General features: G+C 33.3%; 1 protein-coding gene across 1 annotated transcript in view; it reads left to right on the top strand.

Moving 5' to 3' along the window:
* The window catches only part of LOC150092932 (protein CEPU-1-like), a 268,908-nt gene that overhangs the window by 174,804 nt on the left and 73,924 nt on the right, over positions 1-20,180 (top strand). The window contains exon 5 of the mRNA XM_090413398.1: positions 1,042-1,170. Coding sequence (XP_090269524.1) covers positions 1,042-1,170 — 129 coding nt within the window. The remainder of the gene's footprint in view (positions 1-1,041; positions 1,171-20,180) is intronic.

Here is a 20,180-nt window from a genome sequence, read left to right as displayed (position 1 = left end):
TATGCACTGCTCCATCTCGTAAGGATTGACAGCTATTTCCTGAGATATAAAGTTTCTAATTTGCTGCCTTCCGTGTTAAGAGACTCCGAACTTTAATTGAGATAATGACATCACTAAGAGATGGCGTACACTGTAAGCAATTAACTGATTCAACGTGTAAGCCCTGGAAGTTCTTATGCTTGTATCTCAAGTTGAGTGAAACAACAGCTTAGAGATTGCATTCAATAAGACTGTGCTAAAAATCAATAAGTAAACTTCATGGAACATTAGGCTCATTATGTTTTCAGATGTTCATTAAGTTTTGTTCAACGAGAACATACAAGTTGTCCAATTTCATTAAATAGATGATTATTTCCATATCATCTCCATTTGCTCTAGAAGGTATCTATCTATTGGTTGCCAAATATGTCTCGAATACAATTGGAGGCAAATGATATGCACTCATCACCGAGCGTGCATCCTTTGATTTGCGTGAATGGATCTTGAACTTCACATAGTCGAATGCTAGTTTTATGTTATTGTGTATCATTAGTGTTGTTTACTTGTAGCAGCTGCCGCAAGGCAATAGTCTTCATTATTTGGGTCCAATTCTCGACTCCTGGAATTTTCGCAGCATTTTTTTTGACCATCCAACTCAACCTCTGTTAGGGATTTTCTCCATCTTCTCTTGGCCTTTCAATTAACCTCTCGAACTATTTGTCTTTTTTTTCTCCCAAAAAATATTGATTTTCTGTGACAAGATGAAGAAATAACCAGTCTCTGAGTGACGCATATGTTGCAAAGTATAATTATAAAAAATCTATACCTTATTTTGTTATCAAATTAGCAAAATATCTTCCTACAAAACATTTTATTCGCACTAGTGTTAAGCCTAACCTGTGAATGTGAAAAATTCTATTAGTTAGTAAAAAAAAAAAAAAAAATGTCTAAATACAATCATTATCTATCATACATTTTTTAACCTATACAATTTAATTAATATATCTTTAGAAATTATCCCTGTTCTTTAATTATTCTAAGATACTTTTATTTTTAAAATAGTGAATACACTCAAAGCCAGTTACCTCAATATTACCAAGGCTAGCCGGCTGCACATGGGAGCTTACCTCTGCATCGCTTCGAATGGAGTACTTCCGTCTGTTAGTAAAAGAATTGTTCTCAGTGTCAACTGTGAGTATTCTAAAGCGAATCTACATTGATAAAGCAATGGTATTTTTATATCTTTGTATACATTAATTGATGTGTAAAATCACCACTTCGATTTAGACATTCAAGGCACAATAACATTTTCCATCTTTGGTAAGAACAAGGAAGATGCTGCGATTAAAAAAAATAAATCCTTAAAGCGTAGGCTCTAACACAACCACAACGGATGCAGAATATTCAGTAGAGACAATATTTTGCTCTACATAAGCAAAAGGAAACATAAACAGAAATATAAAATGTGCGAAAGAATATATAAAATAAAAATAGCATATTTAGATGACATTTCTAACTTAAAAATAAAAGAAATATAAAGGATAACGTGTCTTAGCTGATATTACCTAACATCAATTTTCCATTTATAAAAAAAATCTCAATTAAAAAAGTAACATTTAGCTGACATGAACTAATCATTTTCCCATGCACACAAAGCAACGTATTTCAAAAACATCTTAGCTGATATAGCTAACTTATCACTCACAAATAAAATCAAATATTATTGTTAATTACATTATTAGCAATGTTAATTAATATTGTTAACATGAATTAACGAAGCTATTCTTAACAGCACTAATAATAATAAACAACCAGCTAAGTTAAGGGTATAAAAATTCCTTATTATTTTACAGCCAGTATGCGAAACTCTGAGATCGAAAACTACGATCTAAGAGTTTCATGCCAGAAAAAAAAGCCGTTTGGCTTTTTATCCTAGTTAAAACAACCAGCTATTTAAAACTTAATTCATCTTTTCAGCAAGTGTTCTTTAAATAGAAGACTTTAAATGAATCTCGATTTGATAAACTACTTTTGCAAATTAAACAAACAACGACAATATTTGTTAATGGTGCCTTTCGCGACCAAGGTAAAGTCAAAAATTTACGCCCACGAACTTCTTTCCTAAGGATAATTATGTTTTCACAGTATTTATATCGTAAATGGAAACTGTAACGGTAACAAAAGCAAACTAATTATTTACAAGATTTCTAGAAAACAAGAAAAATAACCCTGCTTCTAGGAAATTAACAGTCCTACGAAATAGCGTGCGTTTCTCTGTAATTACCTCCTGTTGAAATAAATCACCAATTCAGCTTCAGTTTGAAAACCTTTTTCGCGAGATTTTTCGATGAATTTCACGTCAATTTGAAGTGAATGTTTTTAGAATTTCTTTGCAAGAAGTATAATTAGTTAATTTCTTTCTCAAACAAAGCTTTCAAATAATGGGATGATTTAATTGATAATGCTGTGTATATTAACTTATCGCACCTTTGATTCTAAAGTAATTATAATGATGCTGAGGTAATTTATGTCTTTTCCTTAAGTATTTAATAAGACTAAGTGCATTTCTCTTTTTATTATGTGTCATTGTCTGGGTCGATGTTACAGTTTTTATTTGTATTCGACGCTGTTCGAGTCTGTTTTCCCAGACATATCAAACATCGAAATTTTTTTCCTTCGAATATGCTAATTCTTAATGTTTAGTTGCGACTGAAATTACATTAATTTCTTGCCAAATCTCTCGGGTAATTAACTGTAGCCATTAAGATGATCACTTCCTACATACTAATAAAGCCATTGCCTTTTATCGTTAATAGATGCAATGTCTTCAAAAAGAAACCCAAAATTTGTTTTATCATTAGTCCTATTTGTGTTGGCTTTTCTGTCTCAAGGAGTCATCGGGAAGATAAACACCGGTATTTCCCCCCTCAGCAATCGACTTCTTAATACAGGAGCAACAAGGGGAAACTGCGATAGAAATGTTTTTCGAAACATTAAATTAAGCACAAAACACGTCCAGATGAAAATTAAAACAGATAGCCCTAAAAGGATTTCTAAAAATAATAAAAACGGATATTTAATTCGTCATAATCCGATTATAAATGCATTTGCTGTCGCATATGGATTTAATTGCTTCAGAAGTAAAAGATATGTTGATTGTTTAGAATATTAATATGAAAAAAAAAACTGCGATGAAAGCCAAATTGGATATGATTGACTTTTAACAACAAAATATCCTGATTCATATAAAAGACAGGACTTAATAAGAATGACAAAGAAATGTTTTCTGCAAATACATTACGATCATTAATTGGGAATTTCAGACTGGGCATTTGTATAATTGTCACACAGAACTGTAAAGAAAAAAGTGCTCTCAGAATTGTGTTCAGGTTGGTGATTCGCTCGGGTGCAAGATGAGTTTGCGGCATCCAACTTGCTTGAGAGCTGAAACCTTTCACGACTATTGACCTACTTCATCTAACGAGAAAAAGTGTAAAGAAGTGGGTCAAGTATTGAGGAAGTAGGAGTCTTAACTGCAATTTAGAAGCTGTCATTATTTTATTATCGTTTTAATTGTGGAGAATGTAAACGACACTCTGAAATTCAAGTGATGCTACTATAACAGCAGCAACCACAATATTAATGATAAAAAAGCCACCAAAGTAGACCATTCTAAATTGCATTCAACCTCATTCTTTCTTAGTACACGGTTCACTTTTTCTACACATCAAATGTTTATTTTTTTTTGAATAAGATACTTCTTTACAATCTGGTATCTTCACTTCATTAATTCTACCATTCAGTTACAGACAACGGAATTTCTTTCCACATTGTCTGATGTTTTTATCTTTTTCGTTCTTCATCTAACCTTTTGCGTGTTACATGAAGTAATTTTTCTTTTATCTTCTTTAAGGCGCAAAACGCAACATTCTCTTTGTTCTACATGCATCCAAGGAGCTAAGATATGCCTTTTTTCTAATGGTCTATCTTATATTTATATATATCATACTCTTTTCATATCACCTTATAAACTGTACCGTTCAGATACAGTTTAAGATAAACTATACCTGAACACGTTTATTTATAAATTATAATATTTAGAGAACAAATACTTTTAATAAAAATAAATAAATAAAAAATACACATTTTAATACATTCATTGTTTGTTTATTTGTTTAATAAATAATTAGTTGTTTGTTTTATTTATCGTTGAATATTGCTTATTGCGATTTCTTAATAATCCTCATTTGGGCTCTCATGAATATGCTTACATACTTTTAACAGTGAGCGTGTTATCCAAAACAGCACTCAACTCTGTTGTCCTTCTCTTCAGCCGAATTTGCACAGCGTGGATACAAACAGACAGACTGAAAGTAACATTGGCATTTTATAAACATTGTCTTTAGGATGTCAAGAAACGTTCTAATATATTCTATGATGCTTTCTGTGGCGATTTTCTTCTTCCTCTTTCGTTTTATAATTAAGCATGGGGATTTTAGTATTTCACTATGAGCAATCTCCTTTCAATAGGGTTTTTTCTGTTTCTCATTTTTTCGTATTTGGTTTCCTATTTCACTGTTGAGCCACTGCATTCATATGCGTAACCTTTTTGATTCGATACATAATAACACTTTGGAAACATCGCTGCCGCTCGTAATATTTTTTTTTTATTTACCTGCTTAAGTTCACTTTTTTTGTGTTGGTGAAACAGGATATAGAACAGCGTATATGCTATTATTTTTATATCGTATTCAATCATGGCTTTCTCTCTTTGTCTTTCTTTTGTTTGCATCGCCAAATTAAAAAGAAGGGAAAAAAGAAAATAAAATAAAAATTCATAAGTTCTAAATGAGGAAGGAAAGATACGATGAAATCCTATGGTTTAAGGATGTTAAACATCCTTAAACATGATGATAATTACAGCAGCCGTGGGAACTGTCACAGTTATGTATAACGATTTTAATATCTGCAGGGCTATAATAAATATAATTGCATAGAATATTTTAAAATTTGATTAAAATTATGATATTTATATTTATTGCATTATATTATTTCATAAGAATATGCTGACACTATACGGTTCTTCATAAGTATTGTAAGCTTGTAGGAACGATGTTCCACGTCACATGTCTTCAATTGCAGTTAAAATAAAAGAAGATGTAGAAGATCCTTTCTACAGCTTAGACTTGGCTGCCAAAAACGAGAAAATGGTTCGTAAAAAAAAAAAAAAAAGAAAGAAATGGGTACGAAAAAGTGCATGAAAATACTTTGGGATTCATTCTATCTTTTCTTTCGCTGACTTTTTTTGGATAAGAAGCTATCACAAAGAGGGCATCACTTTCGAAACCTCTCGTAAAAAATGTCGACGCAATTCTGGAGTCGGTGCTACATACTACAAAAGTCCTGCTACGCAGTTTCTGGTGAAAGAGCAAAGGGAAGTCGAATGCTAGAATGCCGGGGAAACTCTGGCTCTCATAAAGGCAAGAATTGGAAAGAATGTAAGAAGAAGAAAGAATACTAGTTTCTTTTTCGGGACGACGGGACAACAGAAACATCGGGGTATAGTGCAGTTCACTGCAGGATTGTACAAAATTTGAACTGCAGATTGTACAGGATTGTACTATTTCGGGAAATTTTTTTCACCGAAATAGTAAAAAAAATCATACGGATGGACACTTGTCCAATCTGTTCATGAGTTACATTGGTTCACTACTTTTAAAAAATCCTAATAAACCTGAAATAAAAAGATGTGGAATCATATTCTTCTTCAAGTATAACAATACTAAACTTACAAGGAAACTCATAATAAAAGAATTCTCTACAATTTTTAAGATTTTCCAACTTTTTAATGAAATTTTCTAAACGTGTTTAGAATTATATCACAATTATTACACTTACTATTTGCGAGTTTAAGCTACTATCCGAACCAAGAAATAGCATTATGAGATTATGCGGAGTTTCTCTATGTTATCAACGAGATGAGTTGCTTTTGTTACACTAATTAAAAGACGCAATTCTTAAAAAGACTTATTTTCATTCTTTAGTCGGGAGTTTTTAACGTCTTGATTTCTTTTTGACTCTACTTGACTCTTTTTTTTTTTGATTTTTTGTTTTAAAACAAAAGTATTTAAATGCCTATGGATTAAAGTATTTAAACGATGGATAATGGCAGTTATTCAAAATTCCTTTTAAGCAGTGTAATAATGAGCCAAATAAGATTTTGAAAAATCTCGACATGCTATCATAATACAACTGCTTTCCGAAACAGATTTCTTTGCGGTGAAAACATTTTTTGCCTACTTAGTCAGAAATAAATATTTCGGTTTTTTTTTTTAAATTATTGTACAAACTATTCGACGAATATAGCCCATTGGAATATCTCCAATTTATTTTCGAAGGCTTATGTTACTGACAGCGGAAACAAAACTGCCACTTTTGCCACCCGATACACACAAGAAGAATCTAACGTTGCTATGGCAACATGGAATCATGACATCGCATCGGTCTTAGTCAAATAAAAAAAAATTTCAATATTTCACTAATAATATCAACAAGTTAAAATATCGTAAAATGAACGGTAATATATACCGGTAATATGATACTAATAAATACTAAACAAGTTATATATATATATAAACTTCGTCCTCTGTGCTATCCTAACCCTTCTGATAAAATAAATTATTTTACTATGGATCAGGGGCGGCTCGTGCATAGGCACTGCGGAACTGCAACACTCCCAATTTTTCTCGATACATAAATATATTTATTAATTTATTTATATTTGCTTGTAATATTTAATTTTATCATCAACAATCCTATACAATTCTCTTATTTTGTATTAAAAAAAGAATAAGAATCCATCTTATGGCACTTAGGAGGGCGAAGGACGCTAGCAGCACTGTGTTTACCACGGTGTCATATTGCTACGCGCGCAAGCATATTCACGTCATAGTGAGATGTGAGCTATTAGCGTAATGCGGCACTGTCCGTCGCGCAGTTCCACGGTTGTTTGTATGCAGTTTGCGCCAGTAGTAAAGTGTTCGTAGTGCTTATCGTGTTTACTCCGTCTCTTTAAATATTTTGACATTACAATTAAAGACAACATTTGTTATAGTTTTTATTTTAGAACATTATCGGGGTTATGATAATGGGTTTTATTTTTAAGTACTTTTGAATTATACCAAACTGTATAATTTTATCGATAATAAACAATATTTTTTCATGTTTAATTTTTTTTAAAATTTTTACCATAATTTGGATATTTTATCCAAACACGTATACACTGTACTTACAGTGTGTATGTATATTTCGAAAGTTGCAGCACCCCCACGATTTCAAGTCACGAGCGGCCACTGCTGTGGATAAGCCTTAAAAATAAGAAGGGAAAACTTTTGTTAAGATCTAAAGATTAATTTCGTACTAATGCGTTTTTTAGAGAGAGAGAGAGAGAGAAGAATGCAGTAATAAAAGGAATAGAAGAGCGAAAAGGTGATAAAATAAAAGGTAGGTGAACAGATAAAAAACAGAAAATAAAACTTATGAAATCCAGTTTCTGTTGAATTCATGCACAATTCCAAATAACATAAAACAAACCGTAAGATGTAAGTCAATCCTTTTGTGTAAGAAATCAAAACAAAAACTTGAAAATAATGCTAATGGCATCTCTCATAAATTATGCATCGGAGGAACAAGGATTAGCTTGCGTGCACGATACTCTTTTAACATCCAATCGAAGTAGTTTCCAAAATGTAAATATGTCAGACATCACACTTCATTATTAAATCTGCCATCCATCACACGTGCTTGTACAGTTCCATTATTCTTTGTGAAAGCTTGACGAAAAGAAACAAGGCATCTGTAGAAATGAGCTTTCTCGCAATCCTTTTGGGATCTATTACAGCTACTTTTGTGTAAAGAAATTTTACTGTGTGTACAGGTGCTCTGGGGATCTATAATCAACTGAGACCGGTGAGTGATACGGCTGCAAATGTCTTCTGATTAACATTGGAGATGCACGCGCTTTCCCTGTAGCCATTTTTCATGTTTAAAATCTGCTTACGTTGAACACCCTCCACATCAACGTGTAGTGAATACCTTCCGTTTTAAAAGCCATCAAATTACAGATGACTATGCACACTTCTCGGTCATGTTGCTCAGAATAGTACTTTAAGAGCGAATTTCTAACCAAAAAAAAAAGAAAAAAAAAGATAGATTATGGCACTCTTTAATTCAACACAATTTAATGAATGTGTGTATAGGAAAGTTATAACCTGTCAAATGCAAATCATCACCTTTCCCAAAAATTAATTAAAATTCCCATAACTTATTTGTAAACACATTATTAATTATGAAATATATTTTACAATATCTTTTATACTAAATATATCCAAATATGATTAATAAAGTCCATTTATTAAACATGGTAGAACGAGATAGCTCATTTATTATTTCCAGCTTGTTGGCAGGAGAATCGAAGGCGTAGCTGTTTAGTTAATAACGATTTTTCTTTATTAACCATATGGTGCTACTTCTTACTATATATTTCACTTTCTTGGAGTTCTTTATCATTTTTCTTAAGAATTAAAATTAATGATAATTTATTTCAGTTTATTTAGCAGCTATTAAGAAATTCTCCAACTGGACTGCGATATTATCCTATACAGTTCATAATGATGGGTCAGGAAATGATAGAGAATGGGTTTATTTACAAATATTCTTTCAGATAGATTCCGTTTATTAATTCAGTTTTAGATACATTATTTAGAAAAATACTAGTGGTGGTGGGTGGTAGAGAGGTGGTGTAGTTGCGTTTAGTTGTAGTTGGTGGATTGAGTGGTGGAGACAGAGCTGTAGAGTAGGTGTCCTCCCTTGATGATTATTTGGACTTCCTGAAAGTGTCATGTAATAATAATAATAATAATAATAATAGTAATATCAGTTAATGATGGATAACATGGATAGAAGATGGTCTATGTTTTCCTATCAAAGAAAGCAGTTAGCTCGTGTTGACTTTCATTAAAATAAGCCGAAAATATTTATCAACATGGATAAAACTAGTTTAATTTTAAAACTAAAACTAAAATATGAACCAATATTAAAACTTTTGGATCTTATCAACAGAGTTATCTTCTTAATAACAGGACCAATATTTTAATTTCGATAACATTTAAGGCTAGATTAACGCTAATTTTAAGTTTGATTTCTGGTTTATTTTTTCCCCTTTAAATGAATAGAACAGCTGAGTATGCATATCAAAACCACTAGAAAGAAAAGAAATCCTTTCTATTTAATATACTTGCATATACTTTTTATTCCTTTAAATTGTAGGTTTGTGGAGATAAATGGTGTATCAATTTAAAGTGCGCGTTATGTGTTGGTCTAAATATCGTAAACGGTGAGAAAATGCGTAGTTTTATGCTAGGAACGAAGTAGTGTTGAGTTTTGAATTTCCGTATAGAAGATAGAATATTTTTGGCATTCGAATCTTTTTTTTTTTTTGCTATCCCTTTCATGTTTTCATAATTTTACGTCTAATGATTTATTATTTTTTCATTATTTATTCTTTCTTTGACTTGGATTGACTCTGAATTATTATTATCATATTTATGCTATAAAACACGTAGTTTCTTTCAATCTCATTCTGATTATCCATAATACATTTCTAAAACCAGGAGGTTTTAAAAGATAGAACGAATACGGATGCATGAAAGTATTGGTATTTGTTATTAGCTCTAGCTATCAAAACGTGGTGATTAGTTGAAATAATTAAAATAATAAATAAATAAAAACATTCTTTATCTGAAGTCCCGTTTGTGCACGCAGATAATTCTGTAAAAATAAATAAAAAATAAAAATAAAAGAAATCTGTATTATTAATAGTATAATCAGTAAGAATATTTTAAAATGCATTAATAATACACCAAAGAGGGTCACGCGTGCTCATTTGAATCTGGGAAATTACAATTTGTCTTTCTTCTATTTTTTTTTCATCAGGATCCAGCAATACGTTAGCTTGAAATATCGCATTTCAAACGATCCAGGGTTTCTTTCTGGCTAAGACAGCTTAGTAACTACAACGAGAAACGATTTTCGCTTCCACCAATTGATCCCTTCTATCCAACGTCGATGTTAATGTGTGCCGACCTCACAGGTTCGATTTTGTCGTAGTGGGCTTGTGATGAATGAACCTAACTATCCTCTCTCTAAGCCGCTGAAAAAATATTGCTACTAGGGCTAACAAAACGCTGGCAAAATATCGTCAGGAGGTTCATACATGCCAAAGCTATTTTATTTTCCTCAAAAAATGACAAATAAATATTCTTCTCCGGAGTTAAATTAATCTCTGTAGTTTCTTATTACAAAAAATACGTAAAATTTCTTGAAAGAACCAATTTAATTGAAAGTGAGTATTATCTAACATATTGTTTGAGTTAAATAGAAATTTTAACCTTTCTGCTAATTCAATACAAGACAATAAAATAAAAAAAATGTAGAGAGAATAGTAATTTTTTTCGAAGCCTCATCAAAAACTAAACTTGTTTTACTTGGATATTTATTTTTCAAGTCGGTTACGTCTCTTCTAGAAATCAAAAGTTTTAATATCACTAAATTCCGGAAAAACAAAAGCCTCAGATTGGAGGCAGTTAAACACCGATATCAATAAACACATAAATAAAATAGCCTATGACATACAATTGAGCATAAACATGCAAGGGAAAATGAGATGGGATAAAATAGCAATTTTAAAAAAATAGCGAACTAATATCGAGTAGTGGTTTCTTGTTTCGACAAACGGTCAGTGAAATATGAAAGAGATTTGAACTACTTTTTTTAATGACAGTTCCGTTTACGAGAGGTGAGCGGGGTTGTAACTTTTCTTCCACTCTTCTGTTTTGAGCCGTCTCTTTCAAGGTTGTGTACCTGTCTCCATTCAGCATGTCATCTAGCAATGTTTTCCTTACTCTTCCTCTGTTTTTTTCCGTCTCTTTTTCCTTCGATGGCATCTCTGATGATTCCATTCCTCTCTCACAATATGTCCGATCCAGTTTCCCTTTCTTCTTTTTATCCTCCTTAACAGACTTCTTCCTTCTTCTACTCTTTTGAAGACCTCTCCATTAGTTAGTTTTATCTGTCCATTTGATTCTTTCCATCCTTCTCCAAATCCACATCTCAAAACTTTCCAAAATCTTACTTTCTTCAATGTCCAAGTTTCAGCTGCAAAGAGGGCAACACTCCACACATAACATTTTATTAGTCTTTTCTTTAGGTTTCTATCCATTTTACTTCTGAATAAATCCCATTTTCTATTAAAGGCATCTCGTCCCATCGCTATTCTTGCTTTTATGTCACTTTTACATCTTCCATCACTGCTAATCACATTTCCTAGATATTTAAATGTCTTTACTTGATTCAATTTTCCCCCATTTATTCTGATATCCATATTTGCCTCTTTCCTTGCTATTTTCATTACCTTGGTTTTTCTGATGTTAATTTTCATTCCATAATTAATAGATACGTAATCCCCTTGATTATTCATCTATTAATAAACGAAATTATTTTCTCTGGTTAGATGTTCCGATGTGTGTTATTCTAAATCACATTCTTGTATTAACACATGACTATGCAGGGTTAAACATAGATCAACTTTGCATAATATTCATTAAGTAATTTCTTTTAATTACCCAGTTTTTTTCATAAATTGCGTAAATATTTAGTTGTTATTAACAATCAACTGTACTGATATTATTAAGGGGGGAAAAAGTAAACTACAAAAAGAACAATTGAAGTGACAGATAAAATAATGAAAATCTGCAGAGGCACGATCGAGTGTAGAAATATTTGGTGCTCGCATTAAGCTTCAAGTTCGAAGTATCAATTCTGAGTACAGAAAGCGATTTTTATGCTTCATCTCTAGGGAAACTTATACATTATAAAGTCTTAGGAAATAATTGGCTGTGAGCTGTTATTCTTATTTTATCCTCCAGAAGAAAACTAAATAACACACGTGATCTATATGCATTCTTTTTAAAAGTTAGTGCACGTCTTAATAGAGCCTTTATGTCCTCTTCTGCCAGGATACGATCTATCACATTGTCATCTAAGTCGCATGGAGAAAGCGAAATGGCTTTATTGACTTTCTTTTGATGGAACAGGCTGTCACATCTCTTTATTGTCGCACTTCTGATGACCTCATGACGATTGCAAAAGTGTAGCAGTTCACATACAAACATTACTGCTGATCCTTTTCTTTTCCTTTTTTCTTTTTTCTATTTTGGCTTTGGTATCTTCGTCGCTTCAAGTAGCCTCATGTAAATGCACTAGGAGATGGTCCCTGATTAAAAATAAATCTCGACCTGCCTGTCCGGTATTTTCTGTCATTCATTTTATTAAGTAAGGGATCGATGCCTTTTCTCCGGATGCCGAATATTCTCAGGGCATGAAAAAAAAAAACAGATATCGAACTGTTGTACACTAAGGGATCGATGTTGAATTTCAATCTTGCAGAAACTTCTTTTCCCCCTCTTCTCTCCCCGGCAACAAGACAGGTGGCCTTTCGCGAGTTTCTTGTAACTTAAAAATTAGTTCCGTCATGAAGACAAATATAAATATGAATGGTATATTTACATTAAGCGTTTTAAAATATCAGATTTAAAGTATGCAAGAGAGAAAGTGTCGAACTTAAAAGATAAAATTGATAAAACAAAGTAGGGTTTAATTAAAAAACGTACCTAAACTGACTTTAATTTTCTAATTGATCGACAAATTAATGTATGTTTTCAAACATACGTGGTAAGTATGCAAGTCGGTGTGTGTGTGTGTGTGTGTGTGTGTGTGTGTTATTTCTCGTCAATTAAATCAAGAAATAATTTTTTTAAATTCATTAGTAGTTTCATGTAATTCGGAAACAATCCTGAAAATAGACATCCGAATTTTAAAATTTTACCATGAAAATACTCCTGCGCATCCACCCCACTTGTGAGTTTCATCTTTAATCAAACAACCTACTGTGTTCGGCGAACATCGCTGTGTTTATTTTCCTTTTCTCCGGCTTGAGCGATCTCTTAGAGATCAAAGATTTGATCATGTTGACACAATTAAAATTCAGAGAGGGGAGGCTTTTAAGTGAATATCGTAAGAAGTCTGGAAAAGCCTTTTGTCCACAAGAAGATACTGTCTGTACAAAAAAAAAAAAGGAAAAGGAAAAACATGAATAATTTTAGTTCCGGAATAAGAAGGATTTTTCCTATTGGTTTACGAAGTTGCGAAATGGAATTTTAAGTCTTAACAAAGCTAACCCAGCATTAGTCAATCCTTCACTCTCTCTATCTTCACAGTAGAAATTTCTATCTAGATGCAGACAATAATGAACAACAAAACTTGATCGAGAACCCTTTCTTTACTACATTTAATCGATATACTCCAACTCTGAGTATACCCTTTAAATGTTCAGAACATATCTTTAAATATACAGTAAAGTGTCATGCAGGAAAGAATTTGTTGAAGTTTTTGCAGTACAAAACCTCTCAATAAGTTATTAAGCCGACAAACTATTTCCCAAAAGAATATAATATAAATATATAAAAATTATAAAAATAAATAAAAGCGTCACATTTATTTCCACACTAAACAAGACAATGGTGCACAAGAAGAAACCTAAATGAAACAAAAGCGAGAATTCCTATCTTTTCCCGCAATTTTGAACAATTATTATTATTTTTGTGTGTTTTAAATAATTGAGCGATGATGCAATGCGAGCTTACTTCATTGCATCATCGCTTTTTATTTTAATTCTTATTTCATTTTATTAAGTTTTATTTTAAGTCTTAACAAAAGAAACACTGCTATTATAAAATTAATATTCACCTGACATTTTGATTTTTATTTTAATTAAAATACAAACTTATTTATTACTGACCATTACAAAAAACAAACTACAATAGAGCCTACCAGTTTCGCCAGCAAACTGCCTGGCTTTTTCAAGGCGTTTACGGAGACTTAAAAACTAGTAAATTCAAATTGAAAGGAACATAAAAAAACGTTGTAAACCAACTAGTAGCTAAGGTTACACGTTCACGTGACGGAGGAGGACTTATTTTTCTTATCACGCATGCATGTTTGTTGTAAACGTGCAATGTGATTACTGGCTAGCTGTAGTTCAGATTGATTTAGAGAGAGGATCAGGTTTTCCACGAACTGTTTAGGATTGCACCCTGATTTCTGTTGAGGTTTCCACCGGTTATTAACACTATTATGGCTTCCATGAATAAACGATGTCTGTAGTCGTCATCCAGATATGGCATGGAGCTGTTTTGCCACTCTATCGTGTGGTTAGATATACAAAAATGATGTGCTAAGCCGGAAGAGATACTTCTGTTGTGGATTATATCACCAACATGTTCTTTTTGTCTGATTTCTAAACTCCGTGAAGTTTGTCAGATGTAGGCAAGACCACAGGAGCAAGGAATGTAATATACTCCTGGATATTTGTAGAAAGGCATCTTATCTTTTGAGGATCCTAAATCTTGTCTGATGCTGGTGGTTGGTTTGAAGACCACTCTGATGTTTTAGGCTCTTAGTATTCTAGCTATTTGATAAAACATTGACTTGATGAAAGGGATCACTACAGTAGAAATGTGCTGAGAGCGTGATTCTTCTTGTCTGGGGTTGTCACCGTATAGATATTTTTTGATTATGTTTTGAGGATATCCATTTTGTGATAATGTGTTCGCTATTAGTAAGAGTTCAGTTCCTCAAGTCAATTTCTTATCAAATAGCTAGAATACTAAGAGCCTACAACATCAGAGTGGTCTTCAAACCAACCACCAGCATCAGACAAGATTTAGGATCCCCAAAAGATAAGATGCCTTTCTACAAATATCCAGAAGTATATTACATTCCTTGCTCTTGTGGTCTTGCCTACATCGGAAAACTTCACGGAGTTTAGAAATCAGACAAAAAGAACATGTTGGTTATGTAAACCACGACAGAAGTATCTCTTCCGGCTTAGCACATCATTTCTGTACATCTAACCACACGATAGAGTGGCAAAACAGCTCCATGCCATATCTGGATGACGACTACAGACATCGTTTATTCAAGGAAGCCACAATAGTGTTAATAACCGGCGGAAACCTCAACAGAAATCAGAGTGCAATCCTAAACAGTTCGTGGAAAACCTGATCCTCTCTCTAAATCAATCTGAACTACAGCTAACCAGTAATCACATTACACGTTTACAACAAACACGCATGCGTGATAATGAATAAGAACAAAAGTCCTCTCTGTCATGCGAACGTGTAACCTTAGCTACTAGTTGGTTTACAACGTTTTTTTATGTTCCTTTCAATTTGCATTTACTAGTTTTTATGTCTCTGTAAACGCCTTGAAAAAGCCAGACAGTTTGCTGGCGAAACTGGTAGGCTCTAATGTAGTTTGTTTTTTGTAATGGTCAGTAATAAATAAGTTTGTATTTTAATTATATAAACGACCAAATATGTTTAGTTTGTATAGTTTTATTTTGATTCTTATTTCATTACATTTCATATTAAACACAAAACAACTCTTTTAATATTATTAAAAACTTTTGTGTAATTAATATTAACAAATAACTTAGTACCTCTTACTAAGATGATTTTTATATCTTATTATAGAAATTATTAAATATTCATTCCGTTAAATGCCCTAGATTCTAATAAATTTCATCAAAAGTTAGTCTTAGATTTTTATTTTTATTTTTTTGTTTACAAAATGAATGTTTCTTCATCTTAACTTAGCTCATACGTTGATTAATCCCATAATAACGGCAGAAATGCTACAATTAATTATATGTTCAGAGTACCATGTTCCCTTGGAATGACTGTTGAACATTATTTAATAAATACATGTAATTCTAATTCGAGGATTTAATATGCGACAGTAATTTAAACTGCAATGACGTCATAATTCATGAGGATATAATCGTGACATTTATACTGAACATTATAATTGCAGCGTTCAGTATATATCTTTTTCAAGTAATTTAGTTCTATAATCTAGTACACAATTGATTTATAATATATATATTAAAAAGTTTTATAAATTATATTAAACTGTGTATATTTCTTTAATTAATTTCTTTCTTAATTTGTTTAGAAAAAGGAAATTAATTTAAATAGCTCCTTTTCTTTAAAGCATAATTTAAAACCATAAAAAAATTTCGATAAGTTAATTATATCATGTTTGGCTCGTTTTTTTTGTTGCTCAATCAGGTAATGGATGGCAATGCTGTAGCCAATGAAGTTCTAACTGAGGCTCGGCTATTGCTGTTACCCTCCTGCCATGATCAGAGCTTTAATAGCTCAATAACACCTTATCCCTACACTGTCCTCTACAGATAACGGGGAAGATGGAAAGCATTCTTGCTTCGCCCCTTTAAGCCAGTCCTTTTAAGGACTTTGTTGTTCAATATTCAATATCCGGTAATTCTAAGATACAGAATATCTCAAATTTTCTCTGATTGGAAACAATTTAAAAGTTATCTGCATTAAAATTTAATATATCCATAATAAATATAATACATCATATTTACATAAATAAACTTTTTAGAGAAAATATGTTATTAAAGATATTAAATATCCATAATAAATATAATACATCATATTTACATAAATAAACTTATTAGAGAAAATAAGCTATTAAAGAAATTAAACAGAATAGTCATTTTTTCTCAAGTAGAATTAAACACCATAAAAAATTCTGATAAGTTAATTATATCAAGTTTGGCTCGTTTTTTTTTTTTTTTTTTTTTTTTTTTTTTTTTTTTTTTTTTTGCTGTCCGACGCAATAGGAATTCAATATCACACACATTTTCACTTACCTCCGAAAAAAAATCTGTAGTCCTACGAGGAGTCTCCGAGGATATTGACACGGATGAAATAGTTACTGACCTTAAATTACAGGATCTACCTCCCATAAAGGTCACTAGAATGTTTAGATCAAATAAGACACCTATGCCTTTAGTTTTAGTAGACATTCATAACATTTACAAAGACATCTATAATTTAAAATCAATCTGTGGACTCAAAATCACCCCAGAGCCATTGAGAAAAAAAGAAAGCATATTCTGGGCAGTGCCACAGATGTCAAAAATTTGGCCATGCCCAGAAGTTATGCAAAGCTCAGTTCAGATGCCTAAAATGTGGCGAGAATCACCCCAAAAACACCTGCGCCAAGCCAAAATCCACCCCGGCTAAGTGCGCTAATTGGGAGGGAGATCCTCACCCTGCTAATTTTAGAGGGTGTATACATCACCCCAAAAACAGATGGAATTATCCAAATCATCAATCTACCTCGTCATCTAGTGCGAGAGTTCTTGAAGCTCTGACTCAGTTCTCCAAGAGTGAGAACATGACAACAGGTGCTCGCCCATCATTAACTGAGCCCCTTAAGAAAACGAATCTTCAACATCAAGCGAGAACATATGCTGATATGGTCGGCTCCAAACAGATACTACAAACCCAGAACCTGAATAATCCACATTCAAATCTATCAGCTATTATCACGTCTTCTCTTGCAAACATGCTGCAGGATTTCAGCAACTCAAATCCATCCCTAAGTGTCACAAAAAGATTCTTACAGCAAGCCCAATCCATATTATCTGCACTCTCTGATGCATAGGAAAAAAATCGCTCCAAACTCTCTTAGGATTATTGCTTGGAATGCCAACGATAGAAAACATAAACTCTTAGAAATCCAGGAATTTAATAATGAATTAATGAAACTCACCTGAGGCCTGCTGACACCCTGAAAATCAGAGGGTATCAGATTTACAGAAACGACAGACTTGGGTATACAGGTGGAGGTACAGCCACCCTTATCGAAAACTATATCAATCCTTATTCAATAACCAACCCTACTACCACCAACCTCGAAATCACAGGAATTAATGTCCTCATAAACTCAATTAGAAACCTTAAATTTTTTTCTGCGTACAACTCTCCATTAAAGGCATTATTGACCTGAGATTTGGATGCCATCCTTGGAGTAAAAGGACCGGTCGTCATCGCTGGAGATTTCAATGCAAAACATCCTGCTTGGAACAGTAAATCTACCAATAAAAATGGTCGCATCCTTTCTAGCTACACAGGATAAAATTATGCTGTTGTGGCTGGACCTACTGAACCAACTCATCTCAGTACATCTGGCACTGCTGACATCCTGGATATAGCCATCCTGCAAGACATTAAACTACAGTACAGCCTTATATCACTAAACGAGCTGTCGTCGGATCACAACCCAATTCTGCTGCAATTGGGAGAACAAGAATGTTTGTCTCCTCCCTCTCATTCAGGCATATCGTGAAAGAGATTGTCTAAAGCACTTAGGGATCAAATTGGACCCGTCCCTCACATATGCACACCAGAAGATGTGAAATCTGCAGTGACTAGCTTCACGCAACAGATTAAGTCCGCTATAACGGTTGCAACCTTCCAGAAACCTGTTCCCAAGCCTGATCGTTTGCCTGAGGACATTATGGACCTGATCAGAGAGAAGAGCAGAGCTAGGAAGAGATTTCATAACACCTGCGCTCCTCAGGACAAGACAGTGCTTAATAGATTGAATGGAGCAGTAAGAGATGCACTTAAAACTCATAGAAACCAAGTTTGGGATAAAACGTTAGCCTCTATCTCAGGGGGGGGGACTACTGAAAAACAGCAAAAATATCTTTGCTGGAGTGCCGCAGGGATCTCTACTGGCTCCATTGCTGTTTTCTGTATACATGTCAGACATCCCACAGAATCCAATGACTTCCATTTTGGTCCTGTATGCGGACGATACGGCAATACTAACCAGATCTCTCAGATCCCATTTTATTACCAGAAAGCTTCAAGAAAACCTTCTAAAGCTGGAGGGTTAATTCTCCAAGTGGAGATTGGAAGTCAACCCCCTGAAAAGCTCAGCCGTTCTTTTCTCAAAAAGGCCAATGTCTCCTGCAGGAGATGTGTTACTATCCAATACTAAAATTCCCTGGCAGACAGAAACAAATTACCTGGGTGTGATTCTCGACAAAAAGCTATTCTTTCAACCAACACATCAAATCTTCGTGCTCAAAAGCCACTAAAGCCATAGCTCAGATCTATCCGCAAATTAATAGAAATAGAATCAAATGGAATCAAATTACAACTATACCAAATGACGATTCGTCCTATAATCACCTATGCTTCTCCGGCCTGGAGCCACACCTCTAATGCTAACATTATCAAAATACAGCGAGTGCAGAACAAGTGCTTGAGAATGATTCTGAATGCCCCGTGGTATATTAGAAACAATCACCTCCACAGAGACACAAATATTCCCTATATTCTCTCTTTTCTACAATCCTTAGCATCCAAGTTTTTCCTAAAGACGTCCACACACACCCCAACGATTTCGTTCAACAAGCAGCTGCAGCATACGAGCCAACGAACATATTCAAATATAGAAGACCAAAAGCTATATTAGCCTCCTATAACGATGCATAATCTCCATGCCCAATCAGGGCTCGTAAATTTTACTCTCACTGTAACCACAACAGATAGCGGGGAATATGAAAAGCATCTTGCTTCACCCCTAAAGACATAAATGTCAATTGTTAATTGTCAATTTGCTGTCCGATATCCTATAATTCTAAGACCAGGAATCAATTTTATATCTGCATTAAAATTTAATATATCCATAATTCATCATATTTACATAAATCAACTTATTGGTCTAAAAATATTGTCCAGCTTTACATCATTAATAGAACTCGCTGTTGTTGTAAATTTATGATTTAGCGGTGCGCGTTGTATGTGGTCAACAGATTAAAGAAGAAGAAGAAAAAATATTCTATTGATGCATTTGTTGAACACGTGGAAGTTACAGTCCTTGGGGAAAGCAGAGCGAAGAGACTATTCTACTCCATAGAACAGTCTCTTTCGCAAAGAAAAAGAGAAGTTGATTCTCTAGATTTGAAGCAGGACTGTCAATACATGTTCTCCAGCAGCTGTTCATATTTTAAGAAGCGTCGTGGAATAACGGAAGCCAGCTCAGCCAAACAGTAGTATCCGTGAAAATTATCTATAGAAACGACATAAGGTAAATATTATTACTGCTGTTTCTGTAAAACTTTACAAGTCCGTCCAAGACAAGCAAATAACCTTGTTCTTTTGTTTTTTAAAAGGATATGGGTTCGTCAATGTCAT

This window comes from Typopeltis vanoorti, chromosome 24, assembly GCF_054136105.1.
Source record: "Typopeltis vanoorti isolate ZY-2024b chromosome 24, IOZ_Tvanoo_1.0, whole genome shotgun sequence".
NCBI classification, from domain to species: Eukaryota; Metazoa; Arthropoda; class Arachnida; order Uropygi; family Thelyphonidae; genus Typopeltis; species Typopeltis vanoorti.
The sequence above is the reverse complement of the archived record's forward strand: the minus strand, read 5'-3'. Positions and strand labels throughout refer to the sequence as shown.